This window comes from Globicephala melas, chromosome 6, assembly GCF_963455315.2.
Source record: "Globicephala melas chromosome 6, mGloMel1.2, whole genome shotgun sequence".
Classification (NCBI taxonomy): domain Eukaryota; kingdom Metazoa; phylum Chordata; class Mammalia; order Artiodactyla; family Delphinidae; genus Globicephala; species Globicephala melas.
The window spans coordinates 83059506-83084232 of NC_083319.1; the positions used below are offsets into that span (position 1 = coordinate 83059506).

General features: G+C 40.6%; 1 protein-coding gene across 6 annotated transcripts in view; it reads left to right on the forward strand.

Annotated features, from left to right (window-relative positions):
* Window positions 1-24727, forward strand: part of NTRK2 (neurotrophic receptor tyrosine kinase 2) — a 383866-nt gene that overhangs the window by 11515 nt on the left and 347624 nt on the right. For all 6 annotated transcript variants that reach the window (XM_060301090.1, XM_060301091.1, XM_060301089.1 and 3 more), the window contains 3 exons: window positions 18881-18955; window positions 19070-19141; window positions 23552-23620. In XM_060301090.1, the coding sequence (XP_060157073.1) occupies window positions 18881-18955; window positions 19070-19141; window positions 23552-23620 (216 nt within the window). The remainder of the gene's footprint in view (window positions 1-18880; window positions 18956-19069; window positions 19142-23551; window positions 23621-24727) is intronic.

Genomic DNA, 24727 nt, shown 5'->3' on the forward strand with positions numbered 1-24727 from the left:
TTCCAGTAGACGGGAAGGGCTGGAACGCCTTTGGCTGAAACTAGTCACTCCACCTCTATTACAGATCCCATCCCCTCAGACTTTTCACTGTTGATGACTATCCTTCTCTCATCTGTATTTTCAGTCTCTTTCTCTTGTCAACATCAGAATTTAAGCAGGACCAGGTCCCTTCCTTCTTAGAAAAGTTTTCCTTTAGCTCTGTCCCCTCTCCTTCCATTTCCCTTTAGTCTCGGCCCTTTCCTCTCTCCCTTCCAATCCTGATCTTAGAAGACTGGGCTGTATTCGTTGTGTCTGTTTCCTCCCCTCCCAAACCAGTCTCAGCCCACTGCTTCATCAAACTTGCTCTGCCTTCCCCAAAGACCTTCACAGGACTAAATCCAAGGCGTATTTCTTTGTCCTTCTCTCATTTGCTTCTTAGCAGAACTTGGCCTCATTTCTCACTCTCCCTGAAGCATCCTTTTTCTTTGGCCTTGGTGTCAATGAACTTTCCTTGTTTTCTTCCTATCCCTCTGGCCAGGGAGAGTCTTCTTACTTAAGGGCTTCCTTTTCCCTGCTTCTCTCCTAAAAGTTGATGCCTCTTTGGCTTCGTTCCTAGGGCTGCTTCTTTTCCTGGGATATGTCATCCTCACCTATGACTTCCGTTGCCTTCTGCATGCTGTTTATGTCCTAATAATCGTCCCCATCAACTATCAGGGATGACCTTTGGGTCGTCTGCCTACTGAACATCGCTCCTGGATATGTCATAGTGCATCACGCTCGACATTTCCAAATTAAATCATCATGGTCACCCCAAACCATCTCCAGTGTTCCCTATGTTAATGGATGGCGCCACTGCCCACTTGGTCAAAAGGTTTTGCACGTCCAGAACCTTGGCTTCTTCCTCTCTTTAACCCCTGTATTCACTCAATTATCAAGTCTTGCCAATTCACTTCTCTAAATATTTCTTAAATTTGTCCAATTCTTTTTATCTCTACTACCCGCATTCATTCTCTCGTTTATTCTTCCTTCCAACAGATATTAACGCATCTGCTCTGTGTCATGCTAAGTACTTGGGATCTGGTCGAAAGAAAGACTGACCTGGTTTCTTCTCCTTACCAAGCTTGCAGTCTGGGAGGGGAAATGAACATCAAACAAGTACTTACATAACCAAAAAGTTAATTCATTCCACCGTCATTTTTGCCTACAATGCTGCAACGGCTTCCTACATGGCATCCTGGTCTCCAGTCTTGCCCCCTCTCTACCCATATACCACACTGCGCTAGAGTGTTCTTTCCAAAATGCTATCTTATGTCACTGCTTCTAATTGCCCCATGGCTCCCCATGTCTCTTAAAATAAAGTCCAAAGGTATTTTTTTTTCAGGTTAAAACAAAACCAAATCAAACCAGATTGTCAGTATATCGCTATATAGCAAAGCATGTAACTATCACACATAGACCCGAATAAACAGATCAACGTAACAGTTGCTTTCTACACTAGCAGATCTATAATGGAGAACAAATTATAACTGGAAGCTTGCTTGGTGATCTTGGAATTAGAGCAAGGGCACTTAATTCTGCATTTAAAATGTTAAATGGCATTAAGCTAAGCTTGCCTGAGGCATCTATCTCCATAATGGGAGAGCCTTCACAAAAGGGAATGCAGAACTTGAAGTACTTTGGCCCAGACCTGTGTCCCCTGGATCGACACTCCTTTCTCTCTCCTTCATTCACTGCCAGGCACCAACTCTGATTGACACATTCTTTCTTTAGAAAGGTTAGTGCCTTTAGCCAAGACTTCCTCAAGCCTGGGAGCCTTTCTGAGTCTTTAAAGTGATTTTGCACATTTTTTCTTTGAAATGCATTAACTTTATTGTATGGAATTTTATTAGTAATTAGTTTTTTTTTAAAAAGTAATATTTGAATGTGATAAGACATATGATCAGTATAAAGAAGTGTATCATGAGAAGTTAGTCTCCAACCTACTAATCCCTCAGCCTCTCTCTCCAGTAGAAACTTTGATTTTAGTTTGTGTGTCTGCTTCTAGAAATAGTCTACTCATAACATGAGTATGTGAGTATGTGTGTATATATATATATAATATATATATACAATTTTTATGCAAATGAGGGGCATGCTATAGTGTTCTACATCTTGGTGTTTTTTTTACTTAACAGCATATCTTAAAAATGTTTCTGTATCCGCATATGTACTCAAACCTTTTTTTTTTTTTCCCACAGCCACACATTACCCATTGAATGAATAGTTTTTATTTAACTCACCTCCAGTTGAACAACCTTGTGCTCAAGTTCTTGCACACGTGCATGATTTTCCTAGAATTTGAATTGCAGGGACATTTGCAAGACATTTGTGATTTGATAGATATTGCCAAGTTGTCTGGCAAAAAGATCACACCATTTTATTTTCCCACCCAAACTGGAAGCACCTCTTTTTCTACAGCCAAGCCAATACTGTTTGTCATCAAACCTCTTGACCTTTGTCAATCATATTCTTGGGAAATAGCATCTCATCATTGTTTTATTTCACAGTTCTGTAATTATGATCTAGGTTAAAAATCTTTTTATATACATGTAAGCCATTTGTATTTCTTTTCCTGTGAACTATGTATCCCTTAACCATTTTCTTTTTGTTTTTTTTTTTTTTTTTTTGGCATTACGCGGGCCCCTCACTGCTGTGGCCCCTCCCGTTGCGGAGCACAGGCTCCAGACACACAGGCCCAGCCGCCGCGCGGCATGTGGGATCTTCCCGGACCGGGGCACGAACCCGTGTCCCCTGCATCGGCAGGCGGACTCTCAACCACTGCGCCACCAGGGAAGCCCCCATTTTCTTTTTCTATTGGTTTGGTGACCTTTTCAAAAAATGGATTCCTAAAATCTGTTTAACAATAAGAAAAATTTATGCTTTGTCTAATGTTTTGCTTGTCTAATGTTTTGCTTGTCTTCTGATGTTGATTATAGTTCTTTTTTTGGTAACGCAGAATTAAATATTTTTGTAGTAAAATTTATTATTTCCTTATGGCTTCTGTATTGTAAATGTAGCTAAAAAGAGTCTTCCCTTCTATAAGAGATTAAAATAAGTCTCCTATATTTTCTTCTGTTACCTTTACTATTTCATGCTTCTGTATTTAAAGCTTTGCTCTATCTGGAGTTTTAAAATATAAGAAGTGAAGTAGCAAAAAAAATTGTTTTATATTTTTTCAAGAGCTAATCAGCCCATCAGGTCTCTTGACACCATTGATTATATAATTCGAACTTTCCCTCACTAATTTAAAATAACAATTTGATTAAGTATGAAGATCATCTTTGTATTTTGGCCTATTTTGACATCTGTCCTCTTCTGTTAATCAGTTTGTCTGTTTACATGCTAGCACTAAACTTTTTATCTCCTAAAGTTTCGTATACATATATATAAATTTTTCTACCTGAAGTATTAGTCTTACTCATCAATTACCTTCAGAATTTTCAAGAGTATTCTTGCATGATAATTTTTTCCATATGAATTTTAGGAACTGCTTGCCTAGCTCCCCCCGCATGATATTGATGTTCTAAATTAGGGTAACATTATATTTATATATTAAAAACTCACAATTTCTTAACAAGTCTTAAAAGCCTTGCATCCTCAAATTCAAACCCATTTCTCTAGCCTCATTTTTTGCCTCTCCCTTTCTTTAATACGATGATGCAGCCTCCTTGAGCTTTAAATTCCCCTATGGAGCTCTAGTCTCCCAGGCTTCACACTGGCTGTTCTCTCTGCCAGGAACACCATTTTCATGGCTTCTGCCTCCTGCTAACTTCCTCTGCCTCTCCACCTCTGGGCTATGTGTCTCTTCTGTGTGTTCTTATAGCCCCCTACCCAGTGTTTCCCAATCCCACCATAGGTCACCTAGTATTGTAAATGTGCACCTGAGTACCTGTCTCTACACCCCCTTAGAATATAAACTGCATGAATTTAGGCAGGAACCATGTGGATCTTGTTTATTGCTGTTCCCCAGCACAATGTTCTAGATCTCCATGTTATACACAGACTCAAGGATATATGCATATGTATTCCCCTCCCCTACAAATCTATCATTTAGAATTCCAAATTAGAGTATTTATAGGTTGTTCTTTGGGATGTCAAAGTGTAAATTTCTAGACATGACTTTTATAAAGTCATCAGATTAAGATGTTTGTTTACATAAATAACCTTTATGGAATTAAGTAGTGCTATGTTGGTTCATGCACAATAAGAAATCAATTCATCGTAGAGACAGTATAGCTGGAAAGGAAGAAAGGCAAAGCTTTGATGAGGCAGGCTGATTGTGTATCCAACAGGAAGGAGAGACAGGGAAGAGATGGAGGGTGAATGTAAGCAGACGAAGAGAGATGCAGAACAGGCCAGCTCAAAAACAAGGTAAATCCAGGGAAGAAGAATCATTCCAGGAACATCCGATCTCCAACAAACAAATGGGTCTAATGGGGAAGATTTGTGCCTTTTCTGTTGTGTAATAGCTAATAATGCATATCCCAGTGGATCAATTCCAGTTTTCCCTGTGACTGCATTTATGGTGCTTCACTTAAAAAGCGATTCTGGAGGGAGGAGATACGGGCATATATGTTTATGTATAGCTGATTCATTTTGTTATACAGCAGAAACTAACACATCATTGTAAAGCAATAATACTCCGATAAAGATGTTAAAAAAATAAAAAAATAAAGTGCAGGCGAGCAGGACAGGGTAAAAAAAAAAAGCAATTCTGGTGTGAGATTTCTGATGTGGTTTATCCTTCTTGTAGTATGGATGGTAGAGGCTGTTCATTTTTCTTAAAGAACTGCAGACATCAGGAGTATAAACAATGTGTCAAGTCCAATTTAATGAAGCATCTGATGCATATACTGTTGCACCTTTACAATCAAGCTGCGTTGGACTGATCCTATAATGTTTCATGGGACTTCCTTTATATTTATAATAATTGACATTATCAGGCGTCTTAGAAATTTCAATAGTTGTTTGCAAAACTGATCATTAAACAACTGATAGACGTACGAGATTGGAAGGCTTTTAAAAATAGAGTGGGGAAGTATATAGGTGAACAGATTGTGTTGAATAATCCAAAAAGATAATTTTCCTTTGAGATAAATAACATCCGTTTATTTATGTTTACACGATGCAGTATGTTCATAATATGCATACAAATGAAAATAGTTTAGACTCCACGTGTATTTTGAAATTTAAGCTTAAAAAGGAATGGGTATTATGGAACCAGCATATAATGTTTAATTCTTATGAGAAAAGTCTTATTTTTGGTTGAGTTGTTGGCTCTCATGGTAAGCCTAGGTGGCCCTCTGGAGTTTAACTTCTTTGCCATCTCATTTATTTTTTCAGGGAATTGCTCTCTCACCAAAATAAAAAAGTGTTTTCTGGAGCTTAATTGCCTGGAGCCTTGAAGGCACTACTGAGCCTTTTATTTACCCCAGCCTACCCTAGAGTCCACTCTGTCATGACTCTCCTTTCATTGTAGTTTATATCTATACATGTACAGTTCAGAGTGCCATAGACATTCTCTTGACGAAGTCATCTTTTCCCTCAGATAGCTGAAATGGAGGACAGGAATTGACTGTTTATACATGCATGGATAGATTGCTTGATTGATCTATTCATTCATTCATCTAGTCAATTAGTTAACCAACAAATATACTGTGAATATGTCCTCCCACCAGGTGGTTTTCTGGGTCCTGGGTAATAAGACTTAGGCCAGCTTCTCTCATCTATATGGTCTGTTGTAGGGTCTCCAGTCAGATCATTGTCCTACACATTTGAACTCCATCAACAGCCCTACAGACAGCAGCCTTGGACCCCCCGACCCCAAACACCTCCCCCCCCACACACACACATGCAAAGTTGTGCCTAGGAGCACGTATATCTATAACAGGAGGACATACCCACAGAAAAGGCCTGTGTGGGCCTTGGGAATGGGCTTAGGGTCTTTGGGTAGGAAATTCTGAGATCCTACTAGGTCAAGAAGGGAAGGAGTGATTTCCAGGTGGGGGCATCCCATTGCCTCATGTGGAGGAACTTGGCTGGAGGAATACCAGAGTGAGGGCCTCTGACATGCCTGGGTCCATTGTCCAGAGTTAAGGGCACCAGGGACAAGGCTGTCTGGGCCTCTGCCTTGTGGATCTGACCTCTGCATCATGGTGGTTTTGAGCCATGATGATGCTCTGGAATAGAGGAAGTGCAGGGCTTCTGCACAGGAGCATGCAGGGGGGTGGCCAGGCTCCCCAGACTGCTCCTCCCATTGCAGCACCCTCACCTTCTTCAGGGGAATTCTCAAGCATGGGGGTCCATGTTTCCAAGAAGAGCTGTGCAGGATTCCTTCCCTGACTTGTGTTACAGCGAGCTTTGTGATATCACAGACACAGACCAGCAAAGCATAGATCCGTCCCCAGAAGTTAATGGGGCTTGTTAAACATCAGTAGCTACCTGTTTCTACCTTTCTCTCTTCCCTGTACAGATTCTATCATTGACCCTGAAAGCTCTAGATCTGAATGTACTATTTTAAGAATTATTCAGCTCATTATGGCTGAATAATTTTTTTACTGGCACCCTAGGAGGATCCTAGGATTGTGGAAACTGTGCCTAAAAAGTTCCTTTTCTCATTATATACTTTTATCCAAATTGAAAAATCACTGAATATGTCCATTGCCACGCATAGGTGGATCAACAAATTAAGTTTTCATTTTCTTTGGGAGTTCGTGTCTGGGAATCACACAGGTTATGAGGCTGGGTGGCTGGGAGGTTTAAGAGCCCTACTCTGAAGCTGGTCTGCCCCTGCTACTCTGGACTAGTTTATAAAGCCCTCCGTGTCTCCATCTGTAAAAGTGGACAGTAATAGAACCTTTCTCATGGGGTTTCTGTGAGGTTAAAATGAGCCGATGCATGTAAAATAATTGTACCAGTGCATAACGCATAGTTAGAGTTCGACTGTTCATTTTTATTTTTATTGTCTGGTTATCCTCAACTATGTTTTGAAGGAGAGTAGACTCTCTAGGTCTTGGGGAGGACAGAAAAGCAAAAGAATCTGTCTTGAGTGTGGCACTGAACAGGCGCTGGGGTTAAAGAGGATAGATGTAAGAGGGTGTTGGTTCTCCTTAGGTGCCTTTTCCCTGGTTTGCATGTTACTTTCATCTTGGCATGCTCAGCTGATTGGAATATTGACCGGAGCAGTGATGGGTCAGATTTAGCCACGGGGACTCAGGTCATGATCTTTGTTCTGCAACTGTTTTCTTCAACAGTCCTGGTCCATTTCATTTATTAGGTTGTTTACAACAGCTCCCCTGCACTCTGGAGGTTATCAATTTGTATTCCGTTTTCTCTTTTCATCGTCTTTCTCTCTTTTTAATTGCAAGGCCTTTACAAAATATATATCTTCCTTTTTTCTTTGTCTTAAAACTCTGGTAAAATGTACATAACAGAATTTACCATCTTAACCATTAAAAATGTACAGTTTGTGTCATTAAGTACGTTCACATTATTGTGCAACCAGCACAGCTATCCAAATAATCCACAACTCTTTTCATCTGCAAAACTGAAACTCTGTACCCATTAAATGATAACTCCCCACTCCCCTCCCCCTAGCTGCTAGCAACCACCATTCTACTTTCCATCTCCATGAATTTGACTCCTCTAGGTACCTCCAAAATATACGTCTTTTCTAGCAACGATATATCCCTTGAATTAAAAGTTTTTATAAGAGATTTGTTTAGGACTTTTTGATGCACTCACACTTCCTTTCTGTAAAATAGCTTCCCTTTATTGTGGCCTTACATGACCACTTATGACTGGGATCCCTTTCCACCAATATCTTTGTAGTTTAACTCCAAAGAAAATAATCTCTAACCTTCTATAAAAGCGACTAAAGGTTAACACGTGAAGGGAAACCAGTGAAGATGAACTTGGAATTGTTCCTCACATGCTATCACTCTCCTTAGTCCCACAGCCTATACATGTGGGCCGAGAAATTGTGTCAAAATCAAAACAGACCTTCGAAGAGATCCTAACATTTTACTGCTTGAATCATTCTCTTTTCTTGACATTATGCCTGATGCTCATTTTTCCCTGTGCCATGCTTGATCTATCCTGAAGTTGGAGCAGAAATATTAGTTCCAAAAATTCTCTTGCTATGGAATGATTTGGCCCGATTGGAGGCCAAGAGCTTTCAAAAGTGTGTTCTGCTGTGATTTGTGCTGACTTGAATGCTTCTTAGAATTCTTAAGTCCTGGGCTAATCATTGGAAGTTTTTCTTCGCTTTTCATCAACGAAACGTTGACTGACGTGAAATAATGGGAAAAGAGGAAAAAACTTTTTTGGAAAAAAGATAATTTTGTGTTCAATTGGAGTTGCAAGATTTCACTTTTTATAAACACTTTGAAACACACAAAAATAGTGGATAATATGGTTTTCCAATTCATTTCTTGAAAACAACTGTAAGATGATGCTATCATACCAGTATATTGATCGTAATGGCCATATAATTTGTATTGGACGAGTATAGAAATGTCACAGTTCATCAATTTATCATTAGTATTTGAATAACTGCTGATAATTATTTTACACAATAAGGTTAATAAGGTAAAAATGAGAGGGAGGAGTGAGGAAAAAAAAAGAGACAAGAACTCCAACTAACTCTAATGGTTGACATAGTTGCTGTAATTGAGCACACCATTTGTCCTCAACTTCCTGGCAGTGAAAAGAGAAGCTCATTATTAAGGAGGAGAATGCCTACTAATTCCACAGGAACATAGCTTTGTTTGGCACTCTGTTCTGAAAAGAGTTTCTTTTGCAGAGAATATGAGTGATGTAATTCACAGCTTTTATGAAAAATGCAGAAAGTAGATTTCATTTTCTTCTTACTGAGAAAGTCAGTGAAAGTTGGGGGAAGTGACAAGGATGACAATTCTGCAAGGACGCTAACGTGGTCCAAGAATTTCATCTCCCGATGCTGTAATTATAAAACTCATACAATGCAGGATCTTAGTTGCCCATCCCCTCATACCCTTTGCTGAGCCAGGCTTTGCTAGAAGCTGGACTGCAGATGATATGAAGTTGTCCCCTCTGACCAGAGCTGGAATATGTTAATTTCTGTTCCTGGTTAAAGCCAGATCCATTCTCTTTGGAAGCCAGACAAGCAGATGGTGGGGCTGACATCCTTTTACAAAGACCAAGCAGCCTGGCTTGTGTGCGCATCCAGGTGGAAGCCACCCTGTCTGCGGACGAGATGAGATGTGGGGGTACCAGCAGGCTGCAGATCCAGGCTTGCCTGGGGAAGTAGCGCTATGACTGCCTCGGAATGTGGACAGATGCTTGATTGAGACGGCAGAGATCCACCCACAGAGCACAGCAGAGATGGTTTTAGCCTAGAAGCTGTTAGGAGCAGGTGTGACCAGACGGCTTCCCAGCCAGAGGAAAAGCCCTCTCAGGCTCCCGGGGTGCCCCCAGCCTTGAGAGGGATGGCCCCTTGTGGGCCTGCCAGGATAAATTAGCTGCAGAGTGTACCCCGAGGGACCCAGTGAGCTGACTCATATTTCTGGTGGTTTCATATTGACTGACGTTAGAGTACACCTGTCCAAAATAAAATTTTGGCTCAAACATCACTTAAGCCTCTTTCTTGATGGCAGTGCTATATCAGGACCATTTCTATCCTGGGTTCTTCATCTGATATGGCGAAACCATGCCATGGTACACGGTTAGTTAATTGTCTTTCCATTTGCTATGGCAAGTTACTATGATCTATCGAAAGATCTGAAACCTAATGTAAAATATTAAATAAATTAGTGGGAAGGAAAACAATTTTTTGTCAGGAAAAACACATCCCTTGCTCCTCTTGGGGATTCTGTACCATTGTACCAAGTATAAAATTATACTTGGCTATGTCTGTGTCAGTTTTAGTTTGTTTCTAAACAGAGGAAGCTTCTAAAGGTTCTGGAACAGGTAGAAGTAACTGCTTTAAGAAAAGGAGGTATTTTTATTGTGGTCTTTGTGTCATTTTATCTGAGCAAACTCATTTAGGGATCTCTGTTAGGGATCTCTGTGCATGGAGATGACATACCGATGTAGGAGAAGGGTAGGAGCATTGAAGTCTCAGAGGAAATTACAAGCAAGAATTAGATCAGGTGTCATAAAAATCTTTCTATGAGCCAGTGAAATAGCTGAGGTCAGAATGTGACCAACTGGAAATGTGCTGCAGACCCCCAGGAGCAATGTTACTCAGCTCGCCCTGACTGTTGCCAGGAAGAAATGCTAGTCCAGTTTGGAGGACCTTCTGGCTTCTTAAGAGAATGTGGAAATTCAGATTTTTAAAACGGGAAATCTTCCCATTTTGAAAAGTTAGCAGCTAAAAAGAAAATTTATTTATTTTAAATATATTGACACCCTGCTCACCCTCCAGTATAAGATTTACACGTCACATTATTTGTAGGCTGGGGTCAAATGCTAAATTTTCATGGAGGCTATTATTTAGTTAAGTCAAATTAAACTTACATTTTTTCTGCTGGAGACGGATACGTTTTAGGTAGAAAGCCAACTCTAAGGGTTTTTTCATAGTTAATCTTTCTGGTCACAAATTGCAGTGTTTCTTTTTGGGCACCCCCTCATTGAGAGAGGTGGATGAGAAAGATGCTATATAAATACTCAGAGAGAAACTCAGTGTGTAATTTTTTCTTCATAATATGTTGCAGAAATTTTCTTATAATTTGAGTGCTGATGGGAACTGAGACATTCTCCAGGCCAGGTTTCCTGTTCCATGCCCGTGGGCCCTGGAGGCAAGCTGAGATTCAGTTCACCAGCTAGTTAGTGACCAAGCCAGTCCCTGAACCCCAGTCTGCTGCTTGCTGTTAATAATCAACAGTGACTGTGGTCCTCATATGGGCTAGGGCAGTTCTCTTATTGTTCCAGCAACTCCCTGAGGCAGGTACTGTTACTACCCCATTTTAAGACGAGGAAACCGAGGTGTAGGGACTTGCCCAAGGTCACATAACTGGGAAGAGGTGAAGCTAGTGGAGTGTGTTTATCCCTCACTTTACACCACTTATTATTTTCCAGGCACTTGAATTCTTTTTTTTTTTAATTGAAGTATAGTTGATTTACAATATTTTGTTAGTTTCAGATGTACAGCAAAGTGATTTGGTTATATATATATATATATATGTATATACGTATATTCTTTTTTTCCAATTCTTTTCCATTATAGTTTCTTACAAGATATTGAGTATAGTTCCCTGTGCTATACAGCAAATTCCTGTTGTTTATCTATTTTATATATGGTAGTGTGCATCTGTTAATCCCCTACTCCCAATTTATACCTCCCCCCATTCCCTCTTGGTAACCATAAGTTTGTCTTCTATGTCTATGAGTCTGTTTCTGTTTTGTATGTACAATACATCATTTGTATTATAAAACATCTTCTTTATCCATTCATCTGTCGATGGACACTTAGGTTGTTTCCATGTCTTGGCTGTTGTAAATAGTGCCACTATGAACATTGGGGTGCATGTATCTTTCGGAATTAGATCTTTTGTCTTTTCTGGATGTATGCCCAGAAGTGGGATTGCAGGATCATATGGGAGCTGTATTTTTAGTTTTTTAAGGAACCTCCATACTCTTTTCCATAGTGGCTGCACCAATTTACATTTTCCCCAACAGTGTAGGAGGGTTCCGTTTTGTCCACACCCTCTCCACAGGCACTTGAATTCTTAAGTTCCCAAGGAATTTAGGCTATTCTAGGAAGCTGCGCTTCTCAGAGCTTGGCATTGTGGGGAGCTGCAGTTCTCAGAGCTTGGCATTGTGTAAGGATCTGAGAAGATATTTTATTTATTTCCTGTTACCTCTGTAGGTATAACACATGAGAGCAGCCTGTAAAATGTCCTCATTCCTTTTCATTGACTATTGTTTTCAGGCTGTGATTATTTGTCAAGATGCATTTTGCAGAAATGTTAGAAAGTATTCTTCATTGTAGGTGCAGGACTCCTAAGTCCATGGTCCTGGTGGGGCGGTGGAGTGGGTATGAGCTCAGAATTCAGAGGCAGGTAGATTTGGGTTCAAATCCTGTTTTGGCAGTTATGTAATCCTGGGGATATGACCTAGCAAGGTTGGGCCTCAGTTACCTCTTCCAAAAAGTGGAAGCAATCATAGTGCTCTCCTGGTAGCTTTGTCGGGTTAAGGGAGACACCCCCTGGGTACCTCAGTGCCTGGCACACAGCACTCTCTAAAAGGAAATTACTGGGGCTGCTTCTATTCCCGTGGCCAAAAAGAAGATGGAGGTGCTGCAGCTAATCAGCCTGTGCTCGTAGGCTGGTGCTGGAATTCAGGTTCTGAGTCCACTTATTTGGTGTTCTCTGCGTTCACGTCGTCACAGGTGGGGTGGTGGACCCTCTCTTAGGAATGGAGGGATAGATTGAGAGGTTCTTCTTTTGAATTCTGCTTCGGCCCATCAGGGACTGCTTTTCAAAACTCTTTCTTAGCATTTTGCTGAGCAACTGAAGCTACCTGGTTACGGACTCAGGGAACAAGGACACATTTTAAAAAATGGATTATTCTCTTCCCCGTGATGGAAATCTTATGGCAGAGAGGATCCTGTCGGAGCCGAAATGCCTCACTCCATGGCTGTAAGCCTGAGCACGTATCACAATCTCTTGTGACATTTGAGTTCTATCTACTTTTATTAGCTTAATTATTTATTTATGTGGTGGGGGTGAGGTGAGGGTAGCCAGGGTAGTGGGAAGCAATTCCATTTTGAAGAGCAACCATTAGAAATACTCACGACTCTTTCCATTTCTTTTTGATATATCGTCAACCTACAGGTCAGGTAATAAAGCCTAAGGTAAAAGGAAATTTTACTTTGGAGCAAGCCTGCTGTTAAGCTAATACACAGGAAGAAAAGATGCATTAGAAACCACTCTTTGTTACTTGGAAAGATTGCCCGGAGGAATTATTTGATAGGTTGTTCAAGCCAATGTGAAATCTTTTCAAATGAGATGAGTATCCTTTCTAGGAACCTGTAATTCAAAAATGTTTCCGTGAATTTTTCCTAAAATTATCTGTTCTTTTTTTTCCCCCAAAAAGCCACCTACGGGCTTTTTGGTAAGCCTAAGGAAAGGAAATTCTTTACCCTCAAGAGAATGTCATAATGAAGGCCCTGGATGTCATGTTGAGAATGGAAAAGCTTTGGTGACAACACAAAATAAAATGGCAAATAGTGTGGACTTTGCTTATGTTCACATTTTTTATCTGTTGACTTTCTGGGCACCCTTCAAAGCCTGACCTCATGGAAGCCTTCACTGCCCAGTGATATCTTGTAATTCCTTCCACTGTACCCTCGCAGTGCACATACTTGACCTCTGCTTGGAAACTTCTCCCTTTTGCTCATCAAATACCGTGGCAGTGAGCACAGACCTTCAGGAGCATCAACCCCTCAAGGTCAAGAAGAGCTGGATCTGAAGATTCTTTCTAGCCTTAACATTTCTGAAACTGAGATGGCAAATGAATGCTCATATTCCGAGGGCAATTAGTTTTCATCATTTACGAAAAATAAATGAGTGTTTGGTTTGACTGTGTTGTATGCTTGTGATCTAAGCTTGCTTTCTAGATTGGACAAATTTTGCTTTCAGAATTGGCTGTCTTCCTCTGTTATGGTCGTTACTTTTTTTCCTTTTTTTCTATGTGACAAATGAAGTTATGTTCTATTACCACAATCTTCATTTAGTGTCTATAGTGTGTATATGTCTGGTCTTTCCAGTGAGACAACAAAAACTCCAGTGGAGGATCTGTGGGTCAGATTGATTGCTTTAAGTCAGCCAGTGTTCTATGAGCATCAGCTCTGTGTTCGGAAATGGACGTGCAGTTTGATGAATAACACTCTTCCATCTGAGGAGTTAACAGTTCAGCAGGAGAGTTAGGTATATTAGTACAAAAATACAATGATGGGTACAAAGAGTACCTCCATCCCCTCTGATTCTTAATTATAAAGTTAAGAAGGAGAATAAATGCTAAAGAAATGCTTGCCAACTGATGGAATAAACATGTTTTGATTGGAAAAAGGCTTTTTGATGTTGCCTGTGAATCAAGCAGCATCTCAGATATTGTAGGGACCCAGAAGAGTTTTAGGTGAATTCATTGAGAAGTTCCAACTTTAAGGGCAGAAGACAGTAGTCTTGGGATGTAGTAAAAGTAAATAACAACAATAAAAAACAACCCTCATAATGTGAGGCCCAAGAAAGAGTACTATAGATGGCTTTTAGAAAGGAAGAAGGCATATTTGGGCAAAACAGGATGGTCGAAGGCCGAGAATGATTCCACACAGATTGCAGATGGAGGGGTGGGCCTGAGGGACCTGGAGGCCAAGGAGGTAAGGGAGAGAAACTCTTAAGGTTGGAAGGGCAGAAGCTCGAAAGTTTGGCTGAACTCGTGTGAGCACTGGGGCATGGGCTCTAGGGGGAGGGCTTGTACCTTAAAGCCCCTGGGGCCTAAGCTTTCCAGATCGGTGGGCTTGGGTCAGAGGAGTTAGGGGCTGTCATGGAGAGAGAGGTCTGTACCAAAATGCTTGTCCTTTCCACTGCTTCAGTGGGAGTGGGACCCTTCTTGGGGATTCTATTAAGCAAAGCTTGACTTAGTAAAGAGCCCTCAGAGCTGGCCAGCACTTTGACTGGAGTGACAGGGAACAGTTTTCTGGGGGAGAGCCTACCGCATTGCCTGTCCACACATCTTTCAGCTGTCTGTCCTGGCCTGGTCTTTCCTCTCTCCTTCCTAACCCTGGGTTGGTCTCTGCAGCCGCTGCTTTTCTGATCACTGGCAGTGATGAGATGGCAGAGCTCGAAAGACCTGGTGTTGCCAAGGTCCTTCTGGAGGCACGTGGAAGTCACCAGTAGGGGGCAGCCCAGCATGCTCCTTAGTCTTCTTGGTCCCGTCCAGGGGCTCTGGGGCAGGGATCAGAAGGCTTTTAGACTGTTTGCTTTTGGGTGGTCCAAGGAACCAAGGACTTGGGCCCTGGTGTATTTGGTCACCTAGTAACTGAGAAGCCCTGGGGTCCAGCTTCCCTGCGGTCTTTTCCTTTGCAGCTTTTTTTGGCTCTCCCTCTTTCTTTCCCCCCTTCCTCCCTCCCCTCCCTCCTTCCTTCCCTTCCTTCCCTCTTTTTTCTTCATACATTTAAAAAATTCATAAAAATGTAATGATATAACAATAACTTCAGGTGCATATATTCAGAACTGACACTTTAACATTTTTGTCTTTTTTGTTACAAAGGCTTTTCTCTTTTAAGAAAAGAAATAGTTTAGTAGTTTAATAAAACAGTTTAACAGTTTCAGTTTCTTTATCCCTGTTGCAGATCCGTCTCCTTTCCCAAGGTGACTTTCCTTGCAATCTTCCTTTTGTACTTTACAACTATCCTTGACTATGAACACTATGTGGTATTGTTTTCTGTCTTTTTAAAAGTTCACATCAGTTGTTTTATATGATATGTACATATCAGTTTGAAATTTTGCTTATTTTTCTTTCTCACTTAGCATGAGTATTTCTTTCTGCTCAGATATAAAGATCTGGTTCAATCTACCGTAATTATTTAACACGCCTCATTTTATTCTCTTTCTTAACTGATGGACACTCTCCGTGCAGCCAGATTTTTATTCTGACTGTGTTACCATGAATGTTCTTGTATATGTCTCCTCGTGTGCAGGAGTGAGCATTTCTCTCAGGTGAAAACCTAGAAATGGAATTGCTGGACTCTGTAAAGCGTGTGATGTATAATTTTCCAAGATGCTGGCAAATTACTCTTCAAAGTGCTTGTGCCAATTTAGACTCCCTCCAACAATATAAGAGAAATACCCCACATCCTTAGCAATGCTTTAATATTGTCAGATTTTAAACATTTTGTCCAGCTAGTGGCAGAGGAATGGTAAGTCCATGTGACTTTGGTTTGCATTTCATATTCCTTGAGGGGTGAGCAGATTTTCATATGTTCCTGGGTCGTTGAGGTTTCTCCTTTGTGAATTGTTTGTTATTAACTTTACTGGCTCCCATTCTAACCCTATGATTCCTCACTTAATGGTGTCTAAGGAGTGTTTCTTAAGGGGTAGATTTCATGAGCAATTTATAGCCCACGGCTATGTTGTGGGCCTTTCTGCAGATGGTAACTTATGAAAGGGAATTCTTGGCATCTAGAGGGGCAATTGCTGACCTTTTAATCCAGCTCTTCTGTTGCTTTTTTCCATTTTGACCAGGAGAAAAATTCATTCTTTATCCAGGGCATCCCTGCCTTCACAGTGGAAGAACATTCTTTAATGACCATTTTTAATACTTTCACATGGTTCTTTTGATGGTTTTCAACAAAATCTTTTGTCTGGTCTTAGATTCAAGAACAGGTACGCTTTGCTTAATATCTGACTTATTTTCACCTCATGAACACTGTGAAGTTACCACTGGCTAAATGTATCCCCCTTTCCTTCTTTTCAGGGGCAGTGGTCACTGGAAAGCTTACAATTATGCTTGTGGCCCTTTCCCAGCATTTTAAACCCAATTCCTAGCTCCACTGATGTCTCTGCCCTGGCTCTTCTTTCTATTATGCCTTTCATTTTTATTTATGTTAGCTTGCTGTATTTTATTGAATACAATAGGAGAGTTTATAAATTAAAAATCTGACAAAAATGAAATACCAATAAAATAAAGGGCATAAATAACTAAATAAAAAGTTAAAAATAAATGCCTTGTGCCACAGACATTGACTAAATACCTCCTGAGTGTCAGGCCCCTGTCATAAGCATGGAGGATGCAGTGATGAGCCAGCAAAGAGAGCTGGAGAATCTCTCAGACAGTTTCAGAACAGTGACAGCCACCATGCTAGCGCAGCTGTAAGCAGTGAACAAGCTTCTCGGGAATTCTGGTTGTGACCCCAGAGGAAACCTTGCCCACGTTATTTGTCCTTTTTTCTGCCAGTTGCATGAAAAAAAGCATTAAAATGTAGGGCCCTCTTGAATGCAGCTCTTATTGGGAGACAATTTAGAAGAGGGAGATCACTGTGGTTTCTACTGAAAATGTTAGTGGATTGAAAATCTTGGAAAAATGTGTGATAATTTTGAAACATTTCATAAAAACTCTTAACGTTGAAAATTGTTGTTTGAGAACCAAGATCTTTGAGCAGAAGATGCCCTTCTATCTTGGACGTTTTTTTTTATGTAACAGGGGCAATGTTTATGTGGGTCCTTTTAAAATTATTTATCTTTGGTGTAATTTTGTTCCCTCAGAGCATTTACTTATTTTGCTTTATTTCTAAAATATATTTTCTAAAAATGGGTGCCCCAATACTTACCATGTATTTTGACATCTATTTTTTTTCCTTCTTTTGGATTGGGTAGAAGGAATCTGTAGATGCTGTATCTCCTCCCTCATTGGTTACTGTTGTTTTCATTTTAATTCATGTTGTTAACAGTAGAGCTACATATTTGTTTTCAGTGTCTTAATTGGAATGTTATGTATCTTAAATTTTTTGAAGAAGAAAGGAGAAAATCCATCCTAATACAACTTCCTGGAGTGCCTTTGGAACTCCAAGTGTTGCCCATCCATCCATCCATCCATCCATCCATCCATCCATCCATCCATCATCCTTGAAGACCTACATTGTGCAAGGTTCTTTGCTAGATGCTGTGGTGCATGTTAAGAATTATAAAGCAGGATCCAGCTGTCTTCAAAAAGAGATCGTGATCAAGAAAAGCGAATAGACAGATACTCAGATAACTGTAGCACAGGGAAATTCCATGGTAGTAGGTTTGATAGCTTTGTGTTTGTGTTACCAGGGATTTTATTGGTTGCAAGTGACAGAAATTCAGATCAAACTTCTGTTAGTGACGGCTAACCTCAGAGATGATTGGATCCAAAAGCTCAAGTAACATTTTCAGGGTTCTGTCTCTCTTTATATCTCTTAGCTCTCTTTCCTCCTGTGTGCTGACTGCATACTTGGACATTCTCTTTCCTTGTGCCGGAAATATTTCTCATAGAAGCGCCAGGCCTATGTAATCTTTCAGCTATAATCCCAGAGAAAGAGAGACTCTGTCATGGCATTCATGTTTTAATTTAAGGGAAGCTTCTCATTAATCTAGTTGAGGTCACAGGCACATTTCTAAGCCAGTCCTCATGATCCAGGGGATAGAACTCTCCACGCAGCCAGAGTTACCAGTTTACTCCTGTATTTGAGGGTTTGGTGAACGGGGAAGAGGAGATTTCTGTAGAGAGCGCACTAGGGCAATGTGGGGTTTGTGAGCTGTGGTTCCTGAAAGGAAAAATTGGTTTTATTACTAACAAAAGCAGAACGAGGGGATCCTGGGCCAGGAAAAGAGAGAGCTGGAAGGAAGGGAGGGAGGGAGAGAGAGAAAGGGGGAGGGGAATCTTCTTCAGTGTTTCAGGAGGTAAAAGGAGGGAGTGACTGCTTCTCTTGGAATGTGAGGAAAGATGTGTTTTGTCCTCTGTGTGGTGATGCCAGCTTCCCTGTGGCTGTCACCATAAGGGTGAAATGCTTTTGAGAGGTAGTAGATGCATTTCCAAGTTATTTTCACCTCTATACACAGGGGATACCTTGAGTGGAGGGGCAAACTGAACTTGTTAGTTGAAAGAGTAATAAAAGTTTAAGAAAAGAAGATGAAACCGGGTGATCCTGTCATTGACAATGAAACCTGCTCAACCATGGTTTCTCCTCAGTCTCATTTGGTTTTGCTGCCCTTGCTGTATTTAAAATAAATGGTGGGGCTAGGCGGGTGGGGAGGGATTGCCTTGAGCAGCCTGGTGAGGTTGGATGGAAATTACCCATTTTTTTATGGACTGCCTGAATTCTGAGTTACTAGTTTGCACTCTGCTTTTTTTTTTGCAGTTACATTGCAAATCAGAAAAGATTAGAAATCATCAACGAAGATGATATTGAAGCTTATGTGGGACTGAAAAACCTGTGAGTACTCAGGGCTTGCATACCTTATCTCAGAACTTTTTCTTATGCTGTGTTACCGTCAGAGGGACAGTCGTCTGTTAGCTCTAACATACATGCAATTATGTGTTTTCTTAGGACCATTGTGGATTCCGGATTGAAATTTGTAGCTCATAAAGCATTTCTGAAAAACAGCAACTTACAGCACATGTAAGTAAAGGTTGATTCTTTTGCTTCCCAGGACCCAACTTATTCAATATTTTCCCCCTCTGTTTATTTTTCCTTCTTCTCCAGCTCTAAACCTCCTTTTAAAAAGTTAGTGTAGCTTTGACAATAGCTTAGAAGCATTAGCTTTGATTTCTGAATAGCTTTAGAGGGGTACTTAGAACAGCCTGCTTATTCCCTTTCATGAATTTCTGGGCCATTTCCATCTTGGACAGAGCAATAGGCCAACAGCAAGGAGTCTGATGTGAAAACTATGTCCTGGTACAGCGTCCTCGATTCTTTTCCTTGGAATCATGACATGTTCCCTGGAAGACATCAAACTAGTGGAATTGAAAGAAACTGACTTGGCCTTGGCCTTTTTAGGGAACTAAAAATTGCTAATGCTCTTCCTCCCCCAACAGATCCTCTTTTGAACCTTCTTTTCCCAAAAGCTATGTGTCATGATTGATGGAAGCGGAGAAAACTCAATCATGGAACATGCCAGAGGTTCAGGCAACTGTAACAATAGCAAATGCTTCCACCGAAGTCAGGGTGATACCAACTGAAGTCAAATGGAAATACGGACAGTGGGAGCTCTTAGGTTGTTTGCTGCTAAATCTTCTTAGATGATGGCAGTTGGTCAGTAAGGTGTGGCCTTCCTGAGACGTTTCTTCATGAAACAGAGGATCACCCTTAAGCTCTGATGGGCGCCTTCCACCCCGAGTTTTCAGTAGGAACTTCTGTGGCAGGAAGGTTGCCTGCATTCATTGGCCCTTTTGTGCTTTGCAGATGCTCTGCAACAATACCTTATGTGTTTCATAGACTACGATCTACATACAGAACTCTCACGTGGTTGATCTCACTTGATTTTTCTGACAGTTGGTAGGGAGGATCTTCTTGATTCCCATTTCATAAGTGCAAAATCAGACTCAGGTCCACAGATGGGAAGTGGCAGACTCAGGGCTCACTCCTGGCTATCTTCTTTTAGTAAGAGGACAGAAAATAAAGTGTGTTTTCCATATAATGAGAGAATCAGCCCTTCTTGTAACATTTGTCCTCTTTCTTTTTCTTGGGGAGAACTGTTCCCTGACTGATTTCCAGGTCAGTTTGTAAAAGAAATCGTTCTCTTCGAGCAGATTGCCTGGACGCTCTATGGAGATCTGTGGATCTTACGAAAAACCTTAATTTCATCAAGCCAGTACAATGACTTCATATTTCATAGGTGGCATTAATGAGGAAGTCAATTTAAAAATAAAGTCAGTAGAATTAAGATATAAAACTTTTGGCAAAAAGGTGACAAAACTCCAAGGAACTTTATTAACACATTTCATGTAGAGGCTTTTTGGCAACATCTCCGTAGTTGGTTTGCCTGCACAAATTCTGATGTCTCGCGTAGGCCTTGCTAGCATAAACAAGAGAGAAGTTGGACACAAGAAAAAGGCAAAATGCTCTAATGCAATCACTTAAGTGTAATTAATGACCTCAGTGGTTACATTCTGGTATTTTCATTACTGCTGACTGCAGCCCTGAATTACTCAACGACCACGTTTTACTGGTTGTTTTACTACATCACTTCCCCTAACGTAGTGATCTATATAGTGGGCTATGGTTAATTGTTTTAGAAATAGACCTTTTTATGACTTTGCTATGCCTCTTATATTTTCCCTACTTTCCTTGTTCCAAGTTATTTATATGAAAACCAAAGCCACCTTTTGTATTTTTTTCAGGCTGATTTACGGAAGAATAATTTTAATGGTATTCTGTGTGCTGTACATACTTACATAAAGCCAAATATTAGTCCCAGTCTCCCGAAGAGGTGTCATTTGAAAATAGGAAACCAAGGAGATGGACGTATCTTACACAGCTTCTTTAAAAGCCAATAGTTGGGAAGCCCAGTTACTGATCAGACCGCAAAAATTACTGGTATTTGTAGCCATTGTCAAATGGTAAAGCAGTAGGAAGTCAGGCTAATATTCAGACAGTTAGAAAGAAGTTACAATGTCAGTAAGCTTCAGATATTCACGTGATGAAAGAGGCTCCTAATCGCCAAAATAGAAATTAAATTAAGCAGTTGGCTCTAGGGAATGGCAAGGAGGAGGAAATTAAGTCAGTTGTCTGCCTTTCCAGACCTGGGTCTCAACTTCTGCTCATGACTGAAGGTGCTGGCATGTTCTCCCTGATTGCCGCACGTAGTAAACGGCATCTTTAGTTGAACATCAGCACCATGGCTGCAAGGGAGCTGATAAAGAAATGTGTATGAGAGGCTGTTTCTCCGTACCCTTGGGATATAATGATTATCTCTCTGAGTTTCTCCAATAAAATAAAAATGTACACAAGAGCATCTATTTCACTTTGGGTTTTAGCGGAATTCAGACTGGATCCTGTCTGTCACTTTCGTCATTTCCTCCCCTAACCTGTGCATATTTAGCTTCCCATGCTGACTGTCCAGAGCCCCTAGGACTGGTCCCTGAGTTTATTTCTTGGTGCCTTTAATTCCTGCCTGGCCCCTGAGAACCCAGAAACTGTGAGAAAAGCCAGTATTTGTGTTTTCCAGGGACTTTGCAGAGGTGCTAATTAGCTCCTTTGCAAAAGTTCTATAATCAAACAGTAACAGGACTGTTGATTTTTTTTCCTTCCCTCCTCCTCCCATTTGGCTTTTGGACCCAATAATAAGTATGGTTCATACAACTCATCTTGTTCTTTGGCGTGTAACCCTGCTCTGGGCTGTGCTGCTAGCAGCCTGACAGGGCAGCTGCCCCGGTGCCGGCCTTGCTAGCCGACCCGGAACCTTGACAATGAGTGTGTCCTCTTTCTTTGCCTCCTCGCTCCTCTTTCTTCTTGGGAGGAAGAATAGGGTTTTTGTTTCTGTTTTTGTTTTTTTTTCCTTCAGAAGGATGGGGATTTCTGATGGAGATGAAAACATTTGTGCCTCACAGGCTCTGGTGAAGACAGGCAGAGTGACTTGTCAGTGTATTATACTGCAGTGAAACCCATTCTTAATTCACGTTCCAAAAGAAAAGATTTATGTGGGCACATTTTACAACTTCCCGCTGGATTATTTTTTCACGTGGGTGAGCACTTTACACTCAGTGTGAGGAGAGAAGATGCCAGCGTAGAAGGAAGAGGGCACCCTCTTGTAGATGGGGGTTTGGATGAGAGGAAATCTCAATATAGAATTAAGCTGGGAGTGGCCGTGTGCCTTCTTCATTGATGAGATGCTAAAGTGGCATTTTCTTTATCCATCAGCTGACTAGTCTTAGTTCATGTATTAGCTCCCCCTGGTCTTTAACCCTTCTGTGAAAGAGACTGGCCAGACAGACCAGCAGACTTCAGCCCGCGATTTGGTGAGACAGACGCAATAGACTAGCCTCAGTGAGGCCAGGATTGCTGTCGCGGCAGATTTCCCGTATTTACCTGACTCTCAGACCGGCGCTCACCTTCCTGAACGGGAATCAGGTACTGAAAGGCTCATGGCAAACTGTTGAGGGCTCAGCTGTTTTGTAAAATTTGATGTTTGTTTTACATTCATGTGACTCATGAAACACACGTCTAGAGGACCAAGCACTGCACACGCTTTAAATAAATTTGACCGGTAAACAAATTCACAGAGCGAGTCAGCTGCCAGGATTAAGGGTCTGAATTTCCCAGCTCAAGGTCTCATGGCACTGATCATTGGAAACCGAAACTCCCATTCCCTTGAATAAAACTACATATTTGGAACACGTCAGTAAATTCATTATTATTTTTCAGTCACAAATAGGACATCTTTTCATCGTCTGGTTGGTCCACATCTTAAAATGATATGTTGCTAGAATATTTCCAGATAAAATTTGACATAGTTTTATCTGATATTTTGTTGTTATTCTCATCACGAATTTATCTAGTTATTTGGAAGTCATATATAAACAATCTCAGCAGAGTTTATCAATCAATAGGTGTTATCTTTCCTATTAGGATGTGTTAAATTCAGTTAATATTCAGAGTTTCGTGTGTCGTGTAATTTCAAAATATTCATGATGCTTTTTAGTTTTCAAGTATCTTTTCCCCTAGTGAGTTTATGGTTTAAATTTAACTTAGTTTAATTTAATTTCCCTATTAATTGTTCAGTAGATCAGATATCTCTAGGAGGTATATAACTTGGCTCTGAATATGAAAAAGAAAATTTTGGGTAAAAAAGAGATTCAAAATAACCATTACGAAAATTAGGCCCCCTCAACCCCACTCTCAAGCAAGAATTATAGGAGAGGCAGGGAAAACTAAGGTATTACTCTAGGTGAAAGGAAGAGATTACTGGATCTAAAGTACGGCATGAACCATGATCACATAAAATTACATTTTGAAAAAACCTCTATTTGAATACTTTATTCCTGAAATGTACACTTGTAATTCACATTTAATGTTTTTGATTCCTTTCAGCAATTTTACCAGAAATAAACTGACGGTATTGTCTAGGAAACATTTTCGTCACCTTGACTTGTCTGAGCTGTAAGTAATGATTTTGTATGGCATTTGGGGAAAAAATTTCCAAAGGAAAGTGTAATCACGTATTTTTTAAAATAAGTGATGCTGCAGGTCTATTTTTATATCAAAACTCATGAAAAATGACTTCTTAAATTTTGGTCATTTGTTCTTTTATTCCTCCATGAAAACATGATTCAGCAGTAAAAAAAAAAAAAAAGAAAGAAAAGAAATCTCAGTAGTAATATATCATTTATAATGAGTTTAAATGTTGTTTTTACATAAAAGACTTGTTTTCTAAAGGAGGGAAAATGAGAAAAAGATGAGGGTTTTGTGTGAAAAAGGCGGCAACATGTCTCATAGCATCTGTTTGGTCCTTGTTCTGTCCAGGCACTAATGGAAAGCAAACTCATTCAAGGAGAAACAGCAATGGGCAAAACTCGTCAGTTTATACCCCGACGACAGTGCCTGCGCTCCCTTAGTGAACATTTGGGGAGAGGCAGTCCTCTCCCTACCCGACCATCCTTGTGAGATTTCCTTCTAGGTCTGCCACTGCATTCAGGATTTATCCTTATCCCCAAATCCCCTTTGCTGAAAAATGATAGGGAAGATATTGAAATGTATCGATTACTAATAGCCAGCATTTCCAAGTGTGCTTAATTCTTGTGTTATCACCGTGAAGCAAATATAAACTGTTGACATTCCTATGGGTCAGGTACCCAAAGAACCTTAAAGCACAGGCTCTGTGTGTCAGAGGTGGGCCCAGATGGACAAGGCCTTTGAATACCAGGCAATAGCTTTTGCTAAAACTATCTGTTGCCTGAGTTGTAGGGTCCACCCCTATTCACAAGGAAATCGTGCAGATTAGAAGATGCCACTAGTAGTGCGATAACAAGTTAATAGGTAGTCATGAGAGTTACATGGTGGCAATTCTTTTGGGAGAGACTTAATTCAGGGAGTTGAAGCGCTGGCTTTCTAACCCAGGGATACGCATAAAAAACTTAAGGAAGTTATGTGCAATAAAGTAGGCTACTCAGTGTAAAAATTTTGAGCATCATTGCAGAGAATTTTCTTGATGGGTTAAAAATTAGAGTTCTGATTTCAAATTCACATGTCTCAATACCACCCCTGCAG